Here is a 23,714-nt window from a genome sequence, read left to right on the forward strand (position 1 = left end):
GATGAGACGGTCGGGAAGGGACCACAGTGAGCATGTCAGGAGACCAGCATGCTGATTGACACACTGGCAGGTCTCGGTTTCCTCAGAACATGTACCAGGGTGGGGGTCACTGCTCTTCTTCCATAGCCCATGAGAAAGAGTCCTCAGAGTTCTTGCGGGCAGAGCTGCAGCAGCTGCTTGGCTATGGTCAGAGTCTTTGCTGTTTTTATGGCCCTCTGCAGGCTTGTTTGTAGCCAAGATCTCAGCTGCCTTCTGGCTTCACTTTCTTGTCTGGTCTAGGGGGTGCCTGTCCACAGCAGGTCCTCTCATCACCTCAGTCCACCACACATACGCTTCTCACTCTGAGGGGTCAGCAATTTCAATGTGGGCTGATCCTCTGTCACAAGTGACTTTATTTTGAGACATTTAGGGTCACCAAACACTAATATATATCAGTAGCTAAGTCAGACAGAAGGTGTGGAAGACTTGGGGACACTGTATTAGTCTGTTTTCACACTGCTATAAAGAATGGCCTGAGCCTGAGTAATTTATAAAAGAAAGTAGTTTATTTGACTCACAGTTCCACATGGCTGGAGAGGCCTCAGGAAACTTACAGTCATAGCGGAAGGCGATGGGGAAGCAGGCACCTTCTTCACAAGGCAGCAGAAGGGAGAGAAGAGAGTGAATGAGGAATTGCCAAACCCTTATAAAACCATCAGATGTCGTGAGAACTATCATGAGAACAGCATGAGGAAACCACCCCCATGATCCAGACATCTCCCACCAGCTTCCCGCCTTGACGTGGGGATTACAATTTGAGATGAGATTTGGGTGAAGACACACAGCCAAACCATATCAGACCACCTGCTTGTGATTTGCACCTGAAGTGGGGGGAGTCTTGTGGCACTGAGTTCTTACCCTGTGGGGTTGGCACTACCTCCGATTCATGTCAGAAGTGAATTGAATTGGCCGGGCGCGGTGGCTCACGCCTACAATCCCAGCACTTTGGGAGGCCGAGGCGGGCGAATCACGAGGTCAGGAGATCAAGACCATCCTGGCTAACATGGTGAAACCCCGTCTCTACTAAAAATATGAAAAATTAGCCAGGTGTGGTGGCAGGCGCCTGTAGTCCCAGCTACTCAGGAGGCTGAGGCAGGAGAATGGCGTGAACCCGGGAGGTGGAGGTTGCAGCGAGCTGAGATGGCACCACTGCACACCAGCCTGGGTGACAGAGCAAGACTATCTCAAAAAAAAAAAAAAGAAGAAGAAGAAGAAGTGACTTGAATTATGGGGCACTCATCTGAGATGGGAGACTTGGTCAGAGTGGGAAAAACCCACACATCAGTTCCCAGAAGTATCTCGAACTATGAATATATTGATCAGTGTAATTTCTTAATATTTTCTTTTTTTTTTGATGGAATCTTGCTCTGTCGCCAGGCTGGAGTGCACCCAGGCGCCCGCCACCACACCTGGATAATTTTTTTTTTGTCTGTTTAGTAGAGATGGGGTTTCACTGTGTTAGTTGGTCTCGATCTTCTGACCTCGTGATCCGCCCACCTCGGCCTCCCAAAGTGCTGGGATTATAGGCGTGAGCCACCGCGCCCAGCAATTTCTTAACATTTTCTTAGCTAGAACTTTGCCTTTTTGTCTGAGCCTATAGCACTCAGGGTTTTCGGTAGTAGGGCTGGTACCTCATGTTTCTTAGATCTGTTAATGAGTGGGACCAGTGTCTGTGCTCAGATGGTCAGGCCAACATCAAATGGGTCCCTGGCAGAATATTTTTTCCTAACATATTCCTCTACTGGTTTCCAGGGATCAGTAGATGTCAATATGGGTTGTGGTGGTATAATTTCTTTAAATTTTTCGTGAAGGCCTCGAAACAAATTAAATATAATTTTTAAAATTTTGTTTTATCATATACAGGGTGTTTATGCTAAATCTTCATTCAGAAATCTAATGATTGTTGAGAGATCAGGTTCCTGAAACAGGCAATCCAGACTCCAATATGCACTGCTAAGGCTCTGATTCAGGGACCACCAGAAGAGAGAGGGTCCAGCTAGTCTCACGTTGGCAAACACTTAATGTCACTCACACTCCCCATTCACTCTTCTTCCTCCAGGCCAAGGCCCCTCTCCCCTGAGCCCACATGGGGCCTGTGGTAAGCAGTTTCTGAAATGGCCCCAGTGTTCCTCTCTCTTGGTATTCATGGCTTGGACGTAGTAAGAAACATCTGTTTTTTTCTCTGCTCATGGTTTTGGGGCCGAAGCTTCAAAACACTGATGTTTTCTGAGCAATTGTGGTGAGAGGGGCTTTATTTTTTTAATCATAAAATGACTTCCAGCATTCCTGAGTTGATGCTCATGAGGTGGCTCTTGGAGGAGAGGGTCCGGCTGCCAGTGGAACCAACCATGTGATCAGAGCAACGGAACTTTCAACACTACCACACCCCTCAGCTCAGAGCAGGGAGATGACTGAGGATTAATCACCATAGATTAATGATTGACGCCTTCGTGCTATGGAATGAAACTGCCAGAAACACCATAAACCACAAGGTTCAGAGGAAGGAATAATCAGTCGCTCACTGGGGTTGGACAGATGAGAGTAACACAGAAAAATTAAGGGCAACATCACACTTCCTATATACATCGCTATATGCTACAAATGTAATGATTTAATAAAATCTCTTTAAGAAATTAGAGAAGTTCATTTTATTTTATGTTGGACAATGGACTTTCTAAGCTTATGACCAAGAAAAAAAATAAGTGTACCTATAGATTAGCTACTTAAAATTTAAAATTTCTGTACTTTAAAATCTAAGACAAAAAGAATAGGCAAATTAAAAAAAACAGAAATTTGTTATTAGTATTTGGGAAGCATGAAGCCTGTCTTTCTAGACAAAACAAATCCTAAAAAATGAATTTGAACAAAGAAATTTAAACTACTGATTAATATATGAAACATATATCAGAGAAATGCACATCAAAGTCAACTAATTCTTTCCTAGTTAGGAAAAATGAAATCTAAAGAGCAGTGATGTCAGATCTAAAGTGACGCACTGTTGGTAGGAATCACAGCTGTGTGTGTGTGTGTGTTTGTGTGTGTGTGTGTGTGTGTGCACCTCTATGAGTTAACCCCGATATTCTACTTCTTCTAGAAAATTGCCTAATGAATGTGATCAGAAATGTGGCCAAAGATGTATTCTCAAATATTCACAACTTCTTTGCCCTCCGCATACTGGTGATTGAGGTTTTGGGGAGAGGGGCTGGTATTTGGGTGGAGCATGACACTGGACTCTCGCCTTTGCCCATCTTGAGAACATAGGCCATCCTCCTAATCTTTGGAGGGGGACTCACAGAATGTTTATTAACTGTATGTTTTGTGGGGGGCTTTGGGCAGGGTCCAAATGTCAGGAAAAGGGGCACAGAGCTGAAGAACAGGAGTCGCCTGTAATGAAGCATCACACACGGTGAGCCCTGCCTAGTGCTGGCTTTTGGGAAAAAGGAAGAATAGAGCAGGAGGAAAGAAAGGTCAAGTCTAAGAAGAGGAAAGATGAGACTGGAGGACTGTGGAGGATTCAAACCATAGCTCACAGCCCAGGGTTTCTAGTGAGGCCGAGGAGTTCTTGGGGAAGGCAAGTAAGAAGCAGGGGGAACCCGGAGCAGTACTCGCTTCCCTCTGGGGAAGGGGAACAGCATGGGAGCACGCCTGGGCCTCCCAGGAGCTATAGGCAAGAGGAAGGGGTTCCTCCAGGTCAAGGAAAACGGGAAATGGGTCTCCCAGATGCCTGCTGGGCTGAGCAACCTGGTCCCACTGATGAGGATGCAGGGAAGTTAGGGGGAGAAAGTGAAGATCGGGCCAGGGCTGGAGGAAGCCATAGGAGAGTGACCACAGGACTTTCCCAACAACCAGGGCCAGCTCCCCACTCAGGAGGACCCACTGCCCCTTCCTTGACAGCTCTGTCAGAGCCCAACTGCAGCCCCAGGTGCAGCCAGAGGACCCCCCGGGAGGCTGTGGGTGAGCCAGGCCAGTGCTGGTGTCCCTGTCCCCAAAGGGAGGTGAAGAAGGAGGTGCTGGATTCCAGTCCCCAAGACTCTGTCACTTTAAATTCCAGGGAGTTGGAGGCAGGAAACAACCCCCCACCGACTTCAGCGAGCCTGAGGGAAGAGAAGGCAGGGAGGTGTGAGTCACAGCAAGAACACAGCCTGTGTTACTCAGAGCTGTTTCAAGGAAGAATGGGAGGACAGGGGCAAAAAGAAAAACGAAACCTCTACACTTCTTTTTATGTAAGTTTCCATAGTTAATTTGGTCATGAATTCACACGTACCTCAGGATTTTACCCTTAATTGCCTTCTTTTTATGTTTGATGTTACCAACATACTCTTTAGACATGATCGTCTACTGCTTTCTCTAGTAGGAGAACAGACAAGCAAGGGAAGGTCTGCTTTTGCGAAGCAGTTCCTGCCCTCCTTGCACACGGCAGAGGCTCTCTGGCCTGTTCTTTTCTCCTGTCTTCAAATTAGCGGATTCTTTCTTCTGCCTGATCAAATCTGCTGTGGAATTTCTCTACTGGATTTTTCACTTCAGCTATTATATTTTTTTCAGTCCCAGGATTTCTACTGGGAACCTTCTAATATTTCCTATATCTTTATGGATATTCTCTATATGTTCATACAGGTATGTATAGATATCTATAGATGCGTCAATGTTTCCCCAGAGGAAAGGTGTAGGTGCTGCTCTGGGTTTCCCTAGAATATTTCCCTCCAGCTCCTGCCCATGGGCTCCTCAGCCTCACCCTTGAAGCCACGGGCTGCGAGCTATTGTTTTAATCCTCCGCAATCCTCTAGAACACACACACACACACACACACACACACACTTCCTTTAGATATTTGAGCATGCTTAAAACTGTTGATTTAGGCGAGGTGTTGGCTCATGCCCATAAACCTATCACTTTGAGAGGTGGAGTTGGGCAGATCACTTGAGGTCAGTAGTTTGAGACCAGCCTGGCCAACATGGTGAAACCGTGTCTCTACTAAAAATATAAAAATTAGCCAGGAAATTGTGGCACACTCTTGTTATCCCAGCTACTCTGGAGGCTGAGGCACTACAATTAGTTGAGCCCGAAGGTGGAGGTTGCATTGAGTCAAGATGATGCCACTTCATTTTAGCCTGAACGACAGAGCAGAGCGAGACTCTGTCAGAAAAACAAACAAACCCTACCACAATGTTGATTTAAAGCCAAATAAGACCAATATCTGAACTTCCCTAGGTATCTGTCAATTTCTTCTTTCCTTGTACATGGACCATATTTACTTTGTATGCTTTTGTGGGTTGAATTCATTTCTCTAAAGCTTATTTTGAAGCCCTACACTCTGGTACTTGTGAATGCGAATTTTTTTTTTTTTTTTTTTTTTTTTTTTTTTTTTTTTTGAGGCAGAGTCTCACTCTGTTGCCCAGGCTGGAGTGCAGTGACATGATCTCAGCTGACTGCAACCTCTGCCTCCCGAGTTCAGGCTATTCACCTGCCTCAGCATCCTGAGTAGCTGGGATTACAGGTGCGTGCCAACACGCCTGGCTAATTTTTGTGTTTTTAGTAGAGACGGGATTTCACCATGTTGGTCATGCTGGTCTCGAACTCCTGACCTCATGAGCCGCCTGCCTCAGCCTCCCAAAGTAGGTGTGAGCCACCGTGCCCAGCCATGTGATCTTATTTAGAAATGGGTTCTTTGCAGATATAATTACTTAAGAAGAGGTCATACTGGGTTAGGGTGGGCCCTAAACCCAGTGACTGGTGTTCTTAGAAGGCCATGTGAAGACATAGGGAGACACACAGAGAGGAGAACATCCTGGGAAGACAGAGATGGAGACTGAGTGAGCACCCGGAAGCCAAGGAAGGTGAAGGATAGCCAGCAGCCCCCAGAAACCAGAAGAGAGGCATGGATTATTCCTCACAGCCCGCAGAGGGACCAACCCTGCTGCCACCTTGACTTTGAACCTCTAGACTGAAGAACTGTGAGATGAATTTTTTGGAACCATAAAGTTTGCGGCAATTCGTGACAGTAGTCCTCAAACTAATGCGCTTCATCAAATTCCATCACTTTTTTTTTCATTAAGCCCTCCTTTGGTTGCTATTGTAGGGCTGAAGAAACTCCCTTTCATCCTCCTAGGGTCCCAGCTAGGTTGCAGAGTTAAACTGACATAAGATTGATCATCAGGAGCCCTCATAAAGAAATGAAGATCCAATGAAATAGTTAGAGTCAGTTACTCATACACTGAATTGGATCAAAAAACAATTGTGGAGAAGCAATTAAATTACGTAAAGAAGTTTAAAAGATAAGTTATTTTTAACAAGGTCTGTTTAGAATCCTCTGTTTCAATTTCTCTTCCTTGCAGATAGGAATGTTCCATCTTTCTAGTACAGGAAGGGAATCTTTCCCATATAAATTTCACCTTCTACTTTTTCTTTTTTTTTTTTTTCCTGAGATGGAGTCTCGCTGTGTCACCCAGGCTGGAGTGCAGTGGCGTTATCACGGCTCACTGCAAGCTCCACCTCCTGGGTTCACGCCATTCTCCTGCCTCAGTTTCCTGAGTAGCTGGGATGACAGGCGCCCGCCACCGCGCCCGGCTAATTTTTTTTGTATTTTTAGTAGAGACGGGATTTAACCGTGTTAGCCAGGATGGTCTCAATCTCCTGACCTCGTGATCCACCCGCCTCGGCCTCCCAAAGTGCTGGGATTACAAGCATGAGCCACCACGCCCGGCCATCTTCTACTTTTAAGAAACAACAGGAGGGTCAAAGTGATCGTTTCTCACTTGCTGTTTTTCAAGTGTCTTTAACTTAAATAGTCAGTATGCTAGATTAGCATATTTTAACCCCTTCATTTCTCTCATCTGGAACTTCCCAGGACGTTTCATGTATTAAAAGTTAAGTTGATGGCTGTGGAGAGCAGAATCAGGTTAGTAACTGAATGGCAAGAGACCTATAAAGGAAAACAGGAATATAAATTGGAACAGGCAAGACATAAGTCTAACTATATTGTCCCATAGCTTTTTTTTTTTTTTTTGAGATGGAGTCTCACTCTGTCGCCCAGGCTGGAGTAGAGTGACTCAATCTTGGCTAATGGCAACCTCCGCCTCCCGGGTTCAAGCAATTCTCCTGTCTCAGCTTCTCGAGTACTGGGATTACATGTGTGTGCCACCACGCCCAGCTAATTTTTTGTATTTTAGTAGAGATGGGGTTTCACCGTGTTGGCCAGGCTGGTCTTCACTGTGTTGGCCAGGCTGGTCTCAAACTCCTGAGCTCAGACAATCCACCTGCCTCGGCCTCCCGAAGTGCTAGGATTACAGGCGACCCATATCTTAGAATAAGTCTCTTAGTCATGTGAATAGTTTTTTCCAGTTAGGCATTGTATCTCATTTTAGGAGATGATGTTATAGGTGGTCCTTCATCTAGGTTAGGCCTCTATAAGGTGTGGTCAATCAGTATTTAATAAGAGGCATTTCTACAGAAACAAAAGAAAAGTAAAGGTTAATGGTTGGAGCAAATTATACAAGCCCAGTTTTTGAGTCCACAGGACAGTCAGTTGAGATTTCTAGATGTTGGGCTTAAAGCATCTTTAGATGGTGGAATGATAAGAAGTCGTGGCAATTTTGATGAATTTCCTGTTGTGTGGTTTACATCTGGTTTTCTGGGGAACTTTCTGAGCACCCCATATACCCACGGGCATGAAAATTGTCCATAGGCAAGCTGTTACTGTTACTGAAACACCTGAGGATGGGTCTAGGTCCTGCTGCTTGAAACGCAGAAGGTCAAGCACTGAGACATTGAGTATTGCCAGGGAAATGTAGGGGTTTATATAGCAGGGAAGAAATGTAACCATATGTAGGAATACAGGAATTACAGAGTTATGATAAGAAATGTAACCATGTGTGGAAAAAAGAGGAATTAGAGAGGAGTAATGAAGATAAGCTGGTCAACGGGAACCACCTGGTTGGTTAGGCAATCATAGTGGATGAAGAGTCTAGCATTTCACTGTTGAAATGCTTCCTTGATACTGTCTGGGAGGCTTGATGGTAGGTTTCCTGAGAAAGGAAGTTATATAAGACTAATGTAACTTTCTCAAGTTTTAACACTGGGAGGATCAATTTCTATGATTTTTCAAATAAACTATAAACATCGATTCTATGAGACAGTTGGGTCTGTTTCAGTCCCTCCTTTCTACTTATTAATTCCTCAATCCTGGGGAACCTGGCCCTGGATCTTTCTGGCTGCTTCACGCTGAGGAGAGGCATTGTGGGCAGCTTAATACCATGGGTGACCTCGTGGCCACTCAGGAATCACAGGTTAATCTAATCCTACAGTTTTCTTCTGAAATACAATCTTTCTCTCTCCATCCCCCACTTCCACCAAAGATGAATCATAGCAAGATCATCTCTTATTAATATTACACAAACATTTTCTTCAAAAGAAACAAACTTTGTATGATGTGTTATTAATGTTAAAACTCACTTTAATAAACCCATAGGAACTAATCTATTTAATTTTAATTAGTTTGACCATAATGTAAGATTTTCATAACCTTCTATAATGTTTTACAATTTTCTATTAAAGAGCAAATCAATGTTCCAAGGAAACCCTGTTATTCTGACACAGGGGCCCAGATGCTGGCCTTGCATCAGTGTGCTTTTGATATTAATGCTTAATATGTAGAAAAACGCCAGACTTACTTTATCCCTCAGAATCAGTCCTTACAATCTCACGTGCCCATCTCTTCCAAAATAGTCCCTGGACCTAAAGGGATTGAATAGTTTTAATTTCTTGCCCTGTGTCTCATGAAGGCACTTCATTTTGATTGTCACCTTCTCCTGGGTCTGAAGACGAAGCTTTGACTGGTGCCAATGTTCAAGATTAAGCAAGAGTTGGCCGGGCCCGGTGGCTCACACCTGTAATCCCAGCACTTTGGGAGGACGAGGCGGGCGGATCATGAGGTCAGGAGATCGAGACCATCCTGGCTAACACAGTGAAACCCCATCTCTACTAAAAACACAAAAACAAAAAATTAGCCGGGCGTGGTGGCAGGCGCCTGCAGTCCCAGCTACTCAGGAGGCTGAGGCAGGAGAATGGTGTGAACATGGGAGGCAGAGCTTGCAGTGAGCCGAGATCACGCCACTGCACTCCAGCCTGGGTGACAAAGGGAGACTCTGTCTCAAAAAAAAAAAAAAAGATTAAGCAAGAGTTGGTGCCTTTTTCAGACCCAGGAGTCAAAGTCCTTTAACTTGACAGCACAGGATTGGTTAACAGGATTTTATACTGCAGGAAGTCCTAGCATTCTCTCTAACATGTCACAGATTAACCATGTCCAGTAGTTACTGCCTGCGGCACTTCAAACCATTATATTAAAGTGGTTAGGTTACTTATTGCATATGTCTAATGGCAACAATCTAGTGACAGAACTGTGCCCGAAAGCATCAAAAATGTGATAGGTTTTATGCCAAACTTATCAAAGTAAGACAACTAACTTTCCTCTCCATTATTTAAAAAAAAAAGGTAAATACAGCCAGGCATGGTGGCTCACGCCTGTAATCCCACTTTGGGATTATACTTTGGGAGGCCAAGGCAGGTGGATCACCTGAGGTCACAGCTTTGAGATCAGCCTGGCCAACATGGTGAAACCGTGTCTCTACTAAAAATACAAAAATTAGCTGGGTGTGGTGGTGTGTGCCTGTAATCGCAGCTACTTGGTAGGTTGAGGCAGAAGAACCTCTTGAACCCGGGAGGCAGAGGTTGCAGTGAGCTGAGACTGTGCCACTGCACTGAGGCCTGGGTGAGAGAGCAAGACTCCATCTCAAAAAACAAACAAAAAAATAAGATAAGTGCGGATATCTGTTTTCGAAATTCAGCATAAGGATAATCTCCTTCTCTTAAATATTGTACAAGAAAACAGGGACAGAGTTAAGAACAAGCACAGAATAATTTCAACTATTTCAAAAAAGCGTCATCACACCTTTCCAAGATTGTTAATCTAGACAACTGCTTAGGTAAGTTTCACCACTAGAATCTTCAAACCGGTGCAACACTCGTACATATTTTATTTTCAAGTACACACATGAAGGCCTAAATGTAATAAAAGTGTTGGAATAAAAAATCAGTAGAAAGTTGGCTGGGCACAGTGGCTCATGCCTGTAATCCAGCATTTTGGGAGGCCGAGGCAGGTGGATCACCTGAGGTCAGGAGTTCAAGACCAACCTGGCCAACATGGCAAAACTCCATCTCTACTAAAAATATAAAAATTAGCTGGTCGTGGTGGCAGGTGCCTGTAATCCCAGCTACTTGGGAGGCTGAGGTGGGAGAATCGCTTGAACCAGGGAGGCAGAGGTTGCAGTGAGCCGAGATCGCGCCATTGCACTCCAACCTGGGCGACAAGAGCAAAACTCCATCTCAAAAAAAAAAAAAAAAGAAAAGTCTCACTTTTAAAATTACTACTTAACCCAAGTGAATGTCACTTAGTTATGGTAAACACAACTAAAGCAATTTTAGAGAAATCCTAGTCAATATAAATTTCTGAAGGGCAAGGCCAATCTTTCCTGAATATTAAAACTTTGTGCCTGTATCACGGTGTTTCTTCATTGCCTAAAGAAAAAGATCCGAAACCAACTTAAATTATTGATTGAATTGAATTTCCATGAAAAGAAATGCCATTTAAACACTTCTCCTCTTACTTGCTTTTCCAGATAACAAAATCAATAATGTTCTTTTTCTGCTGGACTTTTAAGCCTTTTTTTTTTTTTTTTTTTTAATCAGGAACTTAAAGTTCTTGTATCTTTCTAGATCATCAGAGCTAACCAAAACCAATCCAATTTTAAATGGCTAGTGTGCTCTCTCAATTTTTGCAGGTTTGACAAAGGTAGCTTAGGAAGTTTAGGTAAATAGAGCAAATGATAAATGGTTGGAAATGCATAGGAAACAAAATGGCTGTTCATAGAACCAAATACAAGCCTTCCATTAGAAACTAAAACATGGCTGAGCGCGGTGGCTTATGCCTGTAATCCCAGCACTTTGGGAGGCCGAGGTGAGTGGATCATGAGGTCAAGAGAACGAGACCACCCTGGCCAACATGGTGAAACCCCGTCTCTACTAAAAATACAAAAATTAGCTGGGCATAGTGGTGCGCACCTGTAGTCCCAGCTGCTCGGGAGGCTGAGGCAGGGGAATCGCTTTAACCCAGGAGGTGGAGGTTGCATTGAGCCAAGATCGCACCACCGCACTCCAGCCTGGTGACAGAGCGAGACTCCATCTCAAAAAAAAAACCTAAAACACAACAATGGACTTACAATTGTACATATAAGCCAAACCCCCCAAGGAAAACAAACAGCAGCTAAATGCAAATTAAAAGCAAAAACAAATGAACAGGACACCAACCCCCAATTTTTTTCCTACTCAGTTGTCTTGGAGGCTACCATGTTACCCAAAGCCTAAAAAAAAAAAAAAAAAAAAAAAAAGATGAATATTTTATTCCTGGTTTACGAGTTAATATCTTTAAGTCCACCAATCCCACTGTATATTTTGTGCAATTAAGAAATTCACTTTAGGCATGTGACCAGTAAGTACTTTATTGCTAGTACTAACTCTGCAGAAGAGCAATACAGTGTGAAACAAAGCAATGCAAGCGTGGGTGTGAAATGTGGCCCCTTGTTAAATATGACTTCATGATGAACTACATTAAAGAAGAATTGGCAAACGGCCGGTGTATTTCTTTACAATACTTCTTACTTTACCTTCATCAAGACTAAGAGCTTTAACCATGAGCAATGTCAATTAGCCAAACTTTTCAATTTTCTATCAGATTTTAAAGAATATTTTACAATGTGCTTACATGGATCATTGATGACATACTAGGACTTTCTATTTTGTCCTGAATTTTTTTTCTTTCTTGTTTTAATAATCATTCAATTTATATTAGAACATATTCATATATTCATCATACAAGACTTTTTCTCATACAAAGTTATTCTGTTTTCTTTCTAACCTTCATTACCAAAAATACATCTTCACCATAATTTTTTTCTTTTCCCTTTTTTTTTTTTTTTTTTGTTAGAGATGAGCTTTTTCCACATCACCCAGGCTGATCTTGAACTCCTAAGGTCAAGTGATCCACTCCATTTGCTTCAGCCTCCCACAGCGCTGGGTTTATAGGCGTGAGCCACCACGCCTGGCCATAAATCCATAACTTACTTCACATCTCTCTCCCCTACTTACTGGTTCCTTTCTACCTTGTTTAATAAATAACCTTTGCAAGTCCATAATTAGAATTAACCTTTGGATAACTTCTGAATTAGACTAATTGATTCTTTTTCTTAATAAGAACACATCTTCTTTGGCAAATCTTATGTACAGAATTATACACTAACTACAATTGTTATCCTTAGTAACTTTAAATTTTAGTGAAAACTAGGAAGCAAAAAGTCCTGAACTGCCTATCAATAGAAAATACTAGCATTTTCTAGATGGGTTTTCCATAAGGAGGAACAGTCAGACTGCAGGTTTTTCTTTCCCTTTCTCGTAACCAGCCTGAGAAACAATATTTTGCATTTTATCAAAATAATTCCCAGCCAGGTGCAGTGATTTATGTCTGTAATCCCAGTACTTTGGGAGGCCAAGGTGGGTGGATTGCTTGAGCCCAAGAGTTCAAGACCAGCCTGGGCATTATGGCAAAACCTTATAGCTACCAAAAATACCAAAAAGAAAAAATTAGGCCGGGCACATTGGCTTACCCTGTAATCCCAGCACTTTGGGAGGCTGAGGTGGGTGGATCATGAGGTCAAGAGATCAAGACCATCCTGGCCAACCTGGTGAAACCCCATCTCTACTAAAAATACAAAAATTAGCTGGGCTTGGTGGTGTGTGCCTGTAGTCCCAGCTACTTGGGAGGCTGAGGCAGGAGAATCGCTTCAACTAGGGAGGCAGAGGTTGTAGTGAGCCAAGATCGCGCCACTGCACTCCAGCCTGGTGACAGAGCGAGACTCCGTCTCAAAATAAACAAATAAATAAATAAAATTAAAAACAAAAGTTAGCTGGCATGGTGGCACATGCTCGTAGTCCCAGCTACTCAGGAGGCTAATGTGGGAGAACCACCTGAGCTCGGGGAGGTGGAGGCTGCAGTGAGCCATGATCACACCATTGCACTCCAGCCTGGTCTACAGAGCAAGACCCTGTCTCAAAATAATAATAATAGTAATAATAATAATAACTCATTTGTTGCCTTTATTAGGTTTTTAATTGTTTAGAAAAACTGAGATCTAAAAGGTTTTTTACATTCATGTAACCTTCTGTATTGCTTTTTTTTTTTTTTTTTTGAGATGGGGTGTAGCCCTGTCGTCCAGGCTGGAGAGCAATGACCCCATCTCAGGTCACTGCAACCTCTGCCTTCTGGGTTCAAGTGATTCTCCTGCCTCAGCCTCCCAAGTAGCTGGGATTACAGGCACCTGCCATCACACCCGGCTAATTTTGTATTTTTAGTAGAGATGATGTTTCACCATGTTGGCCAGGCTGATCTCAAGCTCCTGACCTCAGGTGATCCACCCGCCTTGGCCTCCCAAAGTGCAGGGATCACAGGCATGAGCCACTGCACCCAGCCTATTTTGTCCTTTTAACAGAGAAATTCAAATTCTAGTTTTATGTCAGTTCACTCTCAGTATTTAAGTTCATTTTTAAAAGTAATATAATAAATTCATTCAGTTTAATTAACTTGAGTACATATGATTCTCTCTTGTTTTCTCTAACTTTTTATTTCTGCTGTGATTTGTGTGTGCCCCCAAAGTTCATGTTTTGGAAACTTAATTCCAAATGCAACAGTGGGGGGAGGTGGGATCTTTAAGGGATGATTAGATCAAGGGGGTACTTCCCACATGAATGGATTAATACATTATTGTGGGAGTGGGTTCGTTATTGCAGGCGTAGATTGGTTGTAAAAGTGAGTTTGGCCCCCTCTTGCACGTTTTCCCTGCCTCCCATGCATGCATGCCCTCTTGTCCTTTCACCTTTCACCAGGTGATGAGGCCACAAGAAGGCCCTCACCAAATATGGGCCCCTTGAACTTGGACTTCCAAACCTCCAGAGCAGTAAAAAATAAATCTGCATATTTAAGTAAATCACCCCGTCTCAGGTGTTCTGTTATAGTAGCACAAAACAGACTAAGACAATATCCATTCAGTTTTATCTGTTATTTATTGATTCATTTTGAAACAACCTTTGAATAACTTCCAAACTAAAACAATATTATTTTTTATTTTAACAAAAACCCGTCTTTTCTGTCTCATAGTTTTTTTTGTTTATTCATTTTTGTTTTTTTAGAAAGAGTCTTGCTTTGTCGCCCAGGCTGGAGTGCAGTGGTGCTATCTTGGCTCACTGCAACCTCCACCTCCTGGGTTCAAGCGATTCTCCCACCTCAGCCTCCGGAGTAACTGGGGTTACAGGCACCTGCCACCATGCCTGGCTAATTTTTGTATTTTTAGTAGAGACATGGTTTCAACATGTTGGCCAGGCTGGTCTCGAACTCCTGAGCTCAGGTGATCCACTGCCTCAGCTTCCCAAAGTGCTGGGATTACAGGCATGAGCCACCGCGCCTGGCCAGTATATTTTGTAGATTTCGAAGAAAAAATACACCTTATTTTTCTGTTATGCTTTGCATATAAAGTTGCTTCCCCTAATATTTCTAGAAATTCCAATTACATTAATATGATTAATTAATAAGAATTGTTAACTTTTAGTGACTTTAATTTCCAGTGAACACTAGAAAACTAGAAAGTATGCAGTCATGAACTGTTTTCTTCCAAGTTTGCAAGCACACGATTTCATAATTTCTAGAATCACGATTCCTAGTCTTATGACACAGGACAGGAAATGGCAGAGGAAAGGTTTAATAGGCCCAAATATCTTTTGTTCTTCTGTAATAGGTAGCCAAAGTAAGTTCTAAATTTATGTTCAGCAATAAATGTTTCAGTATCATATTAATATCTTATTTGGAAATGATCTAGATATTCAAGACGTATTGCTATGGTTTGAATGTTTTTCTGCTCTGAAAATCATATTAAAACTAAATCCCCAATGTAACAGTACTCAGACGTAGGGGCTTTAAGATGTGATTCCATCATGAGGGCCCTGCCTTCATGAACAGATTAATCCTTCACAGATTAATGGGTTATCGTGAGTGTGCAGTAATTCCAATTTGTGCATGATATGATTTGGATCTGTGTTCCCACCAAATCTCATGTTGAATTGTAATCCCAGGTGTTGGAGGTAGGGCCTGGTGGGAGGTGATTGGGTCGTGGGAGGCTTCTCATGAATGATTAACCACAATCTCATGGTGCTGTTCTCCTGATACTGAGTGAGTTGTCCTGAGATCTGGTTGTTTTTAAGTGTGTGGCACCTTCCCCTCTCTCTCTACCTCCTGCTCTGGCCATGTGAGACAGCTCACTCCCGCTTTGCCTTCTGCCATGATTGGAGGCTTCCTGAGGTCTCCTAGAAGCAGAAGCTGCCATGCTTCCTGTACAGCTTGCAGAACCGTGAGCTAATTAACTTCTTTTCTTTATAAATTACTCAGGCTCACGTATTTCTTTATAGCAATGCAAAACAGACTAAAACAGTGTGACTCTGTTATAAAAGCCTGTTTGTCTCTCAGTGTGTCCCCTTGCCATATAATGTCCTGCACCAACTTGGGACGCTGCAGAGAGACTTTGTATTAGTTTGTTCTCACATTGCTATAAATTAATACCAGACACTGGGTGATTTATAAAGAAAAGAGGTTTATTTGGTGCACAGGTCCACAAGCTGTACAGGAAGCATGATGCTGGCTTCCAGGGAGGCCTCAGGAAAGTTACAATCATGGCAGAAGGCAAAGGAAGAGACAGCACTTCACATGGCCAGAGCAGGAGGAAGAGAGAATGGGGAGGTGCCACACATTTTTTAACAATCAGATCTCATGAGAACTCACTCACTGTCAGAAGGACAGTACAGAGAGGAATGGTGTTAAAACATTTATGAGAAATCTGCCCTCATGATCCAATCACCTCCACCAGGCCCCACCTCCAACACTTGGGACTACAATTCAACATGAGACTTTGGTGGGGCCACAGATCCAAACCATATCAGAGCCCATTAGCAAGAAGGCCCTCCCTAGATTTGGCCCGTTGCCCTTGGACTTCCTAGCCCCAAGAACTATAATACATAAATTTATTTTCTTTATAAATTACCCACTCCCTACTCTGAGGTATTCAGTGATAGCAACAGAAAACAGACTAATACAAATAACCATCATTTAACTTAGGTTAATATAAGATTTTTAAGTTACCAAAAATTAAATATAAAAATACTTAAAAGTAGACATCTTGGCCAGGTGCAGTGGCTCACACCCGTAATCCCAGCACTTTGGGAGGCCGAGGAGGGTAGATCACGAGGTCAGGAGATCCAGACCATCCTGGTTAACACGGCGAAACCTCGTCTCTACTAAAAATACAAAAAATTAGCCAGGCATGGTGGTGGGTGCCTGTAGTCCCAGTTACTCAGGAGGCTGAGGCAGGAGAATGGTGTGAACCCAGAGGCGGAGCTTGCAGTGAGTGGAGATCGTGCCACTGCACTCCAGCCTCGGTGACAAGAGTTTCCATCTCAAAAAAAAAAAAAAAAGGAGGTACACATCTTATAAAAATATCAAAAAAGACACAAACATCACATAACACATAAAAAACACAAAAATAAACAAACACATAACACATAAAAATCACACAAAATACAAAGAAACATACATTGAAAATATATGGCTCTTTTCAATCTTCTTTTTCATTCTTGTGTTTCACATATATCAAGAAATTTATCTTTTCCTTGTGCATTTTGTTCTTCAGTTGAATTTACAGTTTTATGATCTTAAAGACACATAAGTGTTCTTTTTTTTTGAGTCGGAGTCTCGCTCTGTTGTCCAGGCTGGAGTGCAGTGGCACGATCTCGGCTCACTGCAAGCTCCACCTCCCAGGTTCAGGCCATTCTGCTGCCTCAGCCTCCCGAGTAGCTGGGACTACAGGCGCCCGCCACCACGCCCAGCTAATTTTTTGTATTTTTAGTAGAGACGGGGTTTCACCGTGTTGGCCAGGATGGTCTTGATCTCCTGACCCTGTGATCCACCTGCCTTGGCCTCCCTAAGTGCTGGGATTACAGGCGTGAGCCACCATGCCCGGCCACACGTAAGTGTTTTGATTAGTAAATCCAGGTAGAAGTTGTATGTGTGAACTGTATATAATGTTGACAACTCTGAAGAATTGTCTGTTTTAATTAAACCAAGAAACTTAAACTAGCTTTCTATTTACTAAAGATTATCTCAGATCACGTGACCTTGAAAAACATTTAGATAGGCTCCTATTTTTCTAAGAAAATGCTTCATTTACAGAAGCAATTCTTTTCTTTCTTTTAGCCAAATCTTTGCATAGGTATCAAATAACACATTTATTTAGGATGAGAGCTCCCCACTGCCGCTGCCAAAAAAATAGTACTTTTATATACAAAAGTCCAAATCTCCAAAGGTATATGTACTTTAATTGTGACTTGAACTCAAGGTAAATAAATTAAATAATTAATAAATTAACCTTAGCTTACTGGACGGCCACCATCTTATATGCAGTTCCCTTGACTGAAATGTTGTGGGGTAAATGACTATATATGAAATGGGACTTATTGGAGGAATTAATGCATCTGATAATGGAGGTTGAGAAGTTCCAAAACAGGTCATCTGCACAGCAGAGACCCTGAAATGCTGGAAGGAGGGCTTAATCCAGTCCAAAAACCTAAGACCCGGGGAAGCCGATGGTGTAATTCTTAGTTCAAGGCCCAAATCCTTAGATGCTTCGGGTGGCCACTGGTGTATTCCCTGGAGTCCAAGGGCTAGAAATCCTAGAGTCTGATGTCCACAGGCAGAAGAGTGTCCCAGCTCCAGGAGATCAGATGGATTTGCTTTTCTTTTTTTTTTTTTTTGTTCTATCTTGCTCCCCAGTCTATTGGATGGTGCCCCCCCAAATTAAGGGTAGGTCTTTTCCACTCAGTCCACCCGATCGCATGCCAATCCCCTCTGGAAACACCCTCAAAGACATGCCCAGAAATAATATCCCAGAAATAATGCCTTACCAGTGTTCTAGGTGTTTCTTAATCCATTCAAATTAACACCTCCAATTGACCACCATGATAAGGAGACACATGGAGGCCAGCTCAGGGGAGAACAAGATTTTTCTTTGGCATGTGAGCCTCAGTCGGGCAATAATTCTTTCAAGTTTATTTCATTTTATCTTGAGACGGAGTCTCGCTCTGTCGCCCAGGCTGGAGTGCAGTGGTGCAATCTCGGCTCACTGCCTCGTGGGTTCAAGCGATTCTCCTGCCTCGGCCTCCCGAGTAGCCGAGAATATATGCACACACCATCACATCCGACTAATTTTTGTATTTTTTTGTAGAGACGGCGTTTCACCATGTTGGTCAGGCTGGTCTTGAACTCCTGACCTCAGGTGATCCATCCACCTCAGCCTCCCAAAGTGCTGGGATTGCAGGCATGAGCCACTACACCTGGCTAAGTATTTATTTTATATACATGTTAAAAAAAAATAAAACACCTAATATGTATTAACACCTAACACCTAAGAGGAAACCTCTGGTAAAAAAAGTCTTTCACTCCAAGGACACGGCAGAGCCTGTGCCATCTTCCAAGTAGATGAACTTTCCAGAGTCCACCAAGAGGTCCTCAATCTTCTCTTTTGCATGTCTCTCTTCCATCCTCTCCAAGGCATCCAGCAGGGTGTGGATCGAGGCGTTCCGTCCAGTTTTGTTGACCCATTTCATCAGCATTGCATACAAGGCATCCCCTGGGCCTGCTATACCAGCTCTGACCACGTCGATCTCATTTTTCGTGAGGTCCAGCTGCCTCATGAGCTGGTCCCAGGAGTCAAAGGGCACGATGTTTGCAAACTTGTCAAAGAACAGCATCAGAGCTGGGTGGAGAAAGCCACAGAGACAGCCAGGTGAGTTGGGACTCAGTTCAGGAGGGGCAGAGGATCCCACATCAGGCCCAGAACCCAAGGAGAGAACCTGGAGAGCCCCCTGCATAGGCAAACCTGTTGCTCCATTGCCCACCCACCTCCCATCCACAGAGAGCCCACCCACACTGCCTGGCCTCCGTGGCCCCCAAGGCGCTGGCGGGCGTCAAGGTCACCAGAGAATCTGCCCTCAGAGAGGGCTGAGAACCCACCCGGGGAGGATGGATTGACCCTACGGAGGCAGAAAGCAAAGTGGGTGAGAGCCTGAGGGAGGGAGAGAGAGTGGCTGCAGCAGGAGCTCAGAGGATGCAGGCTGCCTGGGCTGCGCTTGTCATGGGAGCATGTCCCAGGGTGGCCACTTCTGCATCTGTGGAAAGCGCAGGGTCTGGGGCAGGGGACCTCTGCCCTCCCTGAGGCTGGGGCAGAGCTAGGTGGGGGCAAGCAGGCCCTGACCAAGAAGCAAACCTGAAGACAGAGCAAACCTGCCCAGATCTCAGGACTACCAGGGATTAAATGAAATGATATGTGTGTGCAAAGCACTGTACGCCACCATCCACAGGGATAGAAGGGGCCAGGAGCACCAAGCTATGTTTTCTAACAGCTCATTTAAAGAACATAAAAAGAAAAAAGTGACATTCATTTTAATATGTGGTACTGAATATGTATAAAATATAATTTAATATGCAATGAATATACAAAAACTGAAACTGACCCAATTGTCCCATAGAAAAGTTTTTTTGATAAACAGAAATTGACCCTTCTGGTCCTTAACTACTTGAAACTTAACATTTGTTTTATCTGAGTTACTTCCTCAGGAAAGACCTTCAGGCATCTCAAAAAAAAATATCAAAGAACTGAAACTCACCAGATCACTACATCCAGACCATGATGGGATGTGGGACCCCTCATTCATCTTGATTGTTTCCTTGCCCCATTCTAGCTCCTACTTTTTTACACATTGTTACATTTCTTGCCTGCTATATAAACCCTTAGTTTTAGTGGGTCAGGGAGATAGATTTGAGACTGAGCTCCCATCTCTTCCACTGCAGCACCCTATTAAAGCCTTCTTGGCAATACTCATCATCTCAGTGATTGGCTTTCTGTGCAGCGAGCAGCGGGACCTAGGCCAAACCCCTGAAGTTTTGGTAACAGGTTCTGGTTCCCTGGCTGGGAAAGTGTTGCTCATGGCTCTGCTGCCATGGGCCAGGAGTCTCAGAAGCCCTCCCAAGCAGTTGCCCCGCTAACTTTGGCTGGAGGTGAGTTTCAGTCTCTCTCTGGTCCCACTGCAGCTGGCCCCAACCACATTCCTGATTACCTCCAAAGAACTGCCTTTGAAATTTGACATTTGCATCCAGATAGGTGATTGTCCTTTGTGGGCCCAGACAGCAGGATCTGCTCTTCTCAGTTTGAGAAATTTTTAAAGGAATTTCCATTTGCAGGTTAAACAGGCCCAAGTGACTGTGAGAGGGAAGCACTCTGCCTCTCAGTCTGGACACTCTTGGAGGCTTGTTTGTAATTGTGTGTTGTTTCAGGGCAAGTGAGTGTCTTTTGTGGGTACCAGGCAGCACGACTGGCTCCTCTCAATTTGAGAAATTTGAAAGGAATTTTTGTTGGCAGGTTGATCAAACCTAACCAATGGAGAGAGGAAGCACCCTGCCTGTTTCAGTCTGGATACTCTTGGAGCTTGTTTGTTGCTGCAGCAGTTGTATTATGTTTTGGTGATTATTTGTATGTGTTTGCTAGTCATGGGAAATAGGAATTCAGTAAACTTGGTATTCTTTTGTAATACTGTTTGGCCCCAATATTGTTTGGAAACTGGAGTTTGCTGCTGAATGAGAAAGGGGGATGGAGTTCCTGTATCCAGGCTTTTATGTTGCTGTTCTAAGCAGCATTGGGCATGATTAGTTGGTTCTAGGTGGTGTTCTCTGCGATGCTGTTTGGAGTCTGCAGAGGTTTGGCCTTTAAAAACCAAACTGCCATGGAAACTGCTTTACCTAAAATTTGGGTTCACAGCCTTCACTGAATTATCTATTGGGGCTAACAAAGTTCAGCCATGTGAACATATTTGTAGACTGGTGAGTCTGTATTACTGTCTCATGGAGAGAGTTCAAAGGTAAAAGCTATTGGATCTTTGTGTGTGTATATAGGTCTAGATGTGTTTATGTGTATGTACATTTATTATTAAGTTACATGTTGTGTCTACCAAATTGACTTATAAGTAAAAGAGTACTCATAAATTAAGTAAATAAGTCCAAGCAATTTTCAAGTTCATGTGACTTAAGTAAATCCTTACTAAACAAGCCAGCTTTAAAATTATTGGTAAAATAAAAAAACAGAAGTGTCTTCAGAATTGTCAGCATACATTTTTGTCTGGGCTTATATTTGTCTTTGCTAGATATTTTGAGATATCAGTTTGGCACAAAAACTTAAGACTACAAGCCCAACCAAAACAAAATGATCTTTGAGTCAAGCTTTTGATAAGTAAGATTAAATTAATGTTGTTGGTTTAATGAAAACAGCTGAGTCTTCTGAGTTATTGGTGAAAATATCTATATATTTAACTTTGAAGGTCTTAGGTGAGCACCTGATGTTCACTGGCTATTAAAAAAATGGTTGACAAAGAAATTAACTAACTTTAAATGACGGTGTCTAATATCTCAATTTTCAGAAGCAATCTGGATAAACTTAAAAATGAAAGAATTGAGTAAATATAAATGGGATGTTTTAAGTAAATTTTTCATGTAATTAAAAATTATTGTCATTGGATTACAGAGAAAACTTCCAGTGCAGTAACTGAAAGACCAATGTGTGGCCAGGCACATTGGCTGATGTCTGTAATCCCAGCACTTTGGGAGGCCAAGGCGATCGAATGTCCATCACTTGAGGCCAGGAGTTTGAGACCAGCCTGGCCAACATGGCAAAACCCTGTCTCTACTAAAAATACAAAAACTACCCAGGTGTGGTGGTGCACACCTGTGGTCCCAGCTACTCAGGAGGCTAAGGCGTAAGAATTGCTAGAACCCAGGAGGTGGAGGTTGCAGTGAGGTGAGATTGCACCACTGCACTCCAGCGTGGGTGACAGAGTGAGACTGTGTCTCAAAAAAGAAAAAAAAAGACTGATGTGTTCATAAAGATTGTGATTGTTAACCAAACATGAAGCTGGGCAGGAGCTGATTGAGTGGACTGAACTAATAGAGGACTGAAATAATTTGTATGGCTTTTGTTGGTTTGAAATATTGCTGATTCTTTTGGTTTTGTTTTCCAGAGTCTGGAGAACTTTTTTCTTCTTTGCTATTTATAGCCTTTAAGTATACTTTAAGTATATTGAGTATACTTTTGTAAACAGAATTTGAGGCATATTTCTCTCTCTGCCTAATTTCTCCAGAATTTGTAAATTATTTGTGACTATTAATTCATGGCAATGTGTTTGCTTACATATGGTTAATAACAACGTTTTCTTTTACAATGGAACACAATTGGAGAAAATGGTTATTTTCTCAGGGCTTTGATTGCAATGGCCTCGTGAGAGGTTCCAGCAAAGCCAACTTAGGAGAGCCTATGTGGACAGTGATTTTTGCTGCACTTTGTGTGGGTAATCAGGCTACGTATATTGAACTAAACTTACTTTGCAGGTACATTGGTCCTGCTATAATTTGTCTGTGGTGGAAGTGGGGCCGAGAGAGAGAGATTGTGTTTCAGAAGAAACGTAATCTTTTAGTATTAAATTAACCTTTGATTCCTGGGTGGCCACGAGGTCACCCATGGTATGACGCTTCCCATGATGCCCCTCCTCAACCATGAAGCAGCCAGAAAGATCCAGGACCAGACTCTCTGTGATTATGGGATTGATAAATAGAAAGGGAGAACTGAAATCAACCCAATAGTTCCATCAAAAGGTTTTTTGTTGTTGTTGTTTTGATAAACATAGAAATTGACCCTTCTGTTCTTAAAGCTCAAATCTTACATTTGTTTTATCTGAGTTCCTTTTTCAGGAAATGACCTTCAGGCCTCTCAAAGTATCAAAGAACTGAAACTTACCAGATCACTACATCCAATGGGATGCTGGACCCCTCATTCATCTTGATTTCTTCCTTACCCCTCCCTAGTTCCTGTTTTCTTACACATTGTTATTTTTTTTTTTTTTTGAGACGGAGTCTTGCTCTGTTGCCCAGGCTGGAGTGCAGTGGCGCGATCTCGGCTCACTGCAAGCTCTGCCTCCCAGGTTCATGCCATTCTCCTGCCTCAGCCTCCCGAGTAACTGGGACTACAGGCGCCCGCCAACATGCCTGGCTAATTTTTTTTGTATTTTTATAGAGACAGAGGTTTCACCATGTTAGCCAGGATGGTCTCGATCTCCTGACCTCGTGATTCGCCTGCCTTGGCCTCCCAAAGTACTGGGATTACAGGCGTAAGCCACCATGTCTGGCCCACATTGTTACATTTTATCCCTACTATATAAACCCCTAGTTTTAGTCCATCAGGGGACATGAATTTGAGACTAAGCTCCCATCTCCTTGGCTACAGCACCCAATCAATGAAAGTATTCTTCCTTGTCAATACTTGTTGTCTCAGTGATTGGCCCTCCGTGCAGTGAGCACCAAGACCTAGACCCAACCCCTGGTGTTTCAGTAACAAAATAATGAGTGGAATATTTTCCATTCTTTCTTGCATTAAGTC

The 23,714-nt window shown here is 43.1% G+C and overlaps 1 protein-coding gene and 1 long non-coding RNA gene across 2 annotated transcripts in view; one reads left to right on the top strand and one right to left on the bottom strand.

Moving 5' to 3' along the window:
- The first annotated feature begins 2,958 nt into the window (after positions 1 to 2,958).
- On the top strand, positions 2,959 to 23,594 carry LOC134761913 (uncharacterized). The gene is made up of 4 exons (XR_010141074.1): positions 2,959 to 4,262; positions 18,788 to 19,022; positions 20,655 to 22,933; positions 23,030 to 23,594. It is a non-coding gene; the product is annotated as an uncharacterized LOC134761913 (long non-coding RNA).
- TNFRSF10A (TNF receptor superfamily member 10a) overlaps positions 14,184 to 23,714 on the bottom strand; it is a 39,121-nt gene continuing 29,590 nt past the window's right edge. Inside the window, exon 10 of the mRNA XM_002818896.6 lies at positions 14,184 to 18,992. Coding sequence (XP_002818942.4) covers positions 18,673 to 18,992 — 320 coding nt within the window. The 3' untranslated portion in view covers positions 14,184 to 18,672. The remainder of the gene's footprint in view (positions 18,993 to 23,714) is intronic.

Source organism: Pongo abelii, chromosome 7 (assembly GCF_028885655.2).
Source record: "Pongo abelii isolate AG06213 chromosome 7, NHGRI_mPonAbe1-v2.0_pri, whole genome shotgun sequence".
In the NCBI taxonomy this organism is placed as follows: Eukaryota; Metazoa; Chordata; class Mammalia; order Primates; family Hominidae; genus Pongo; species Pongo abelii.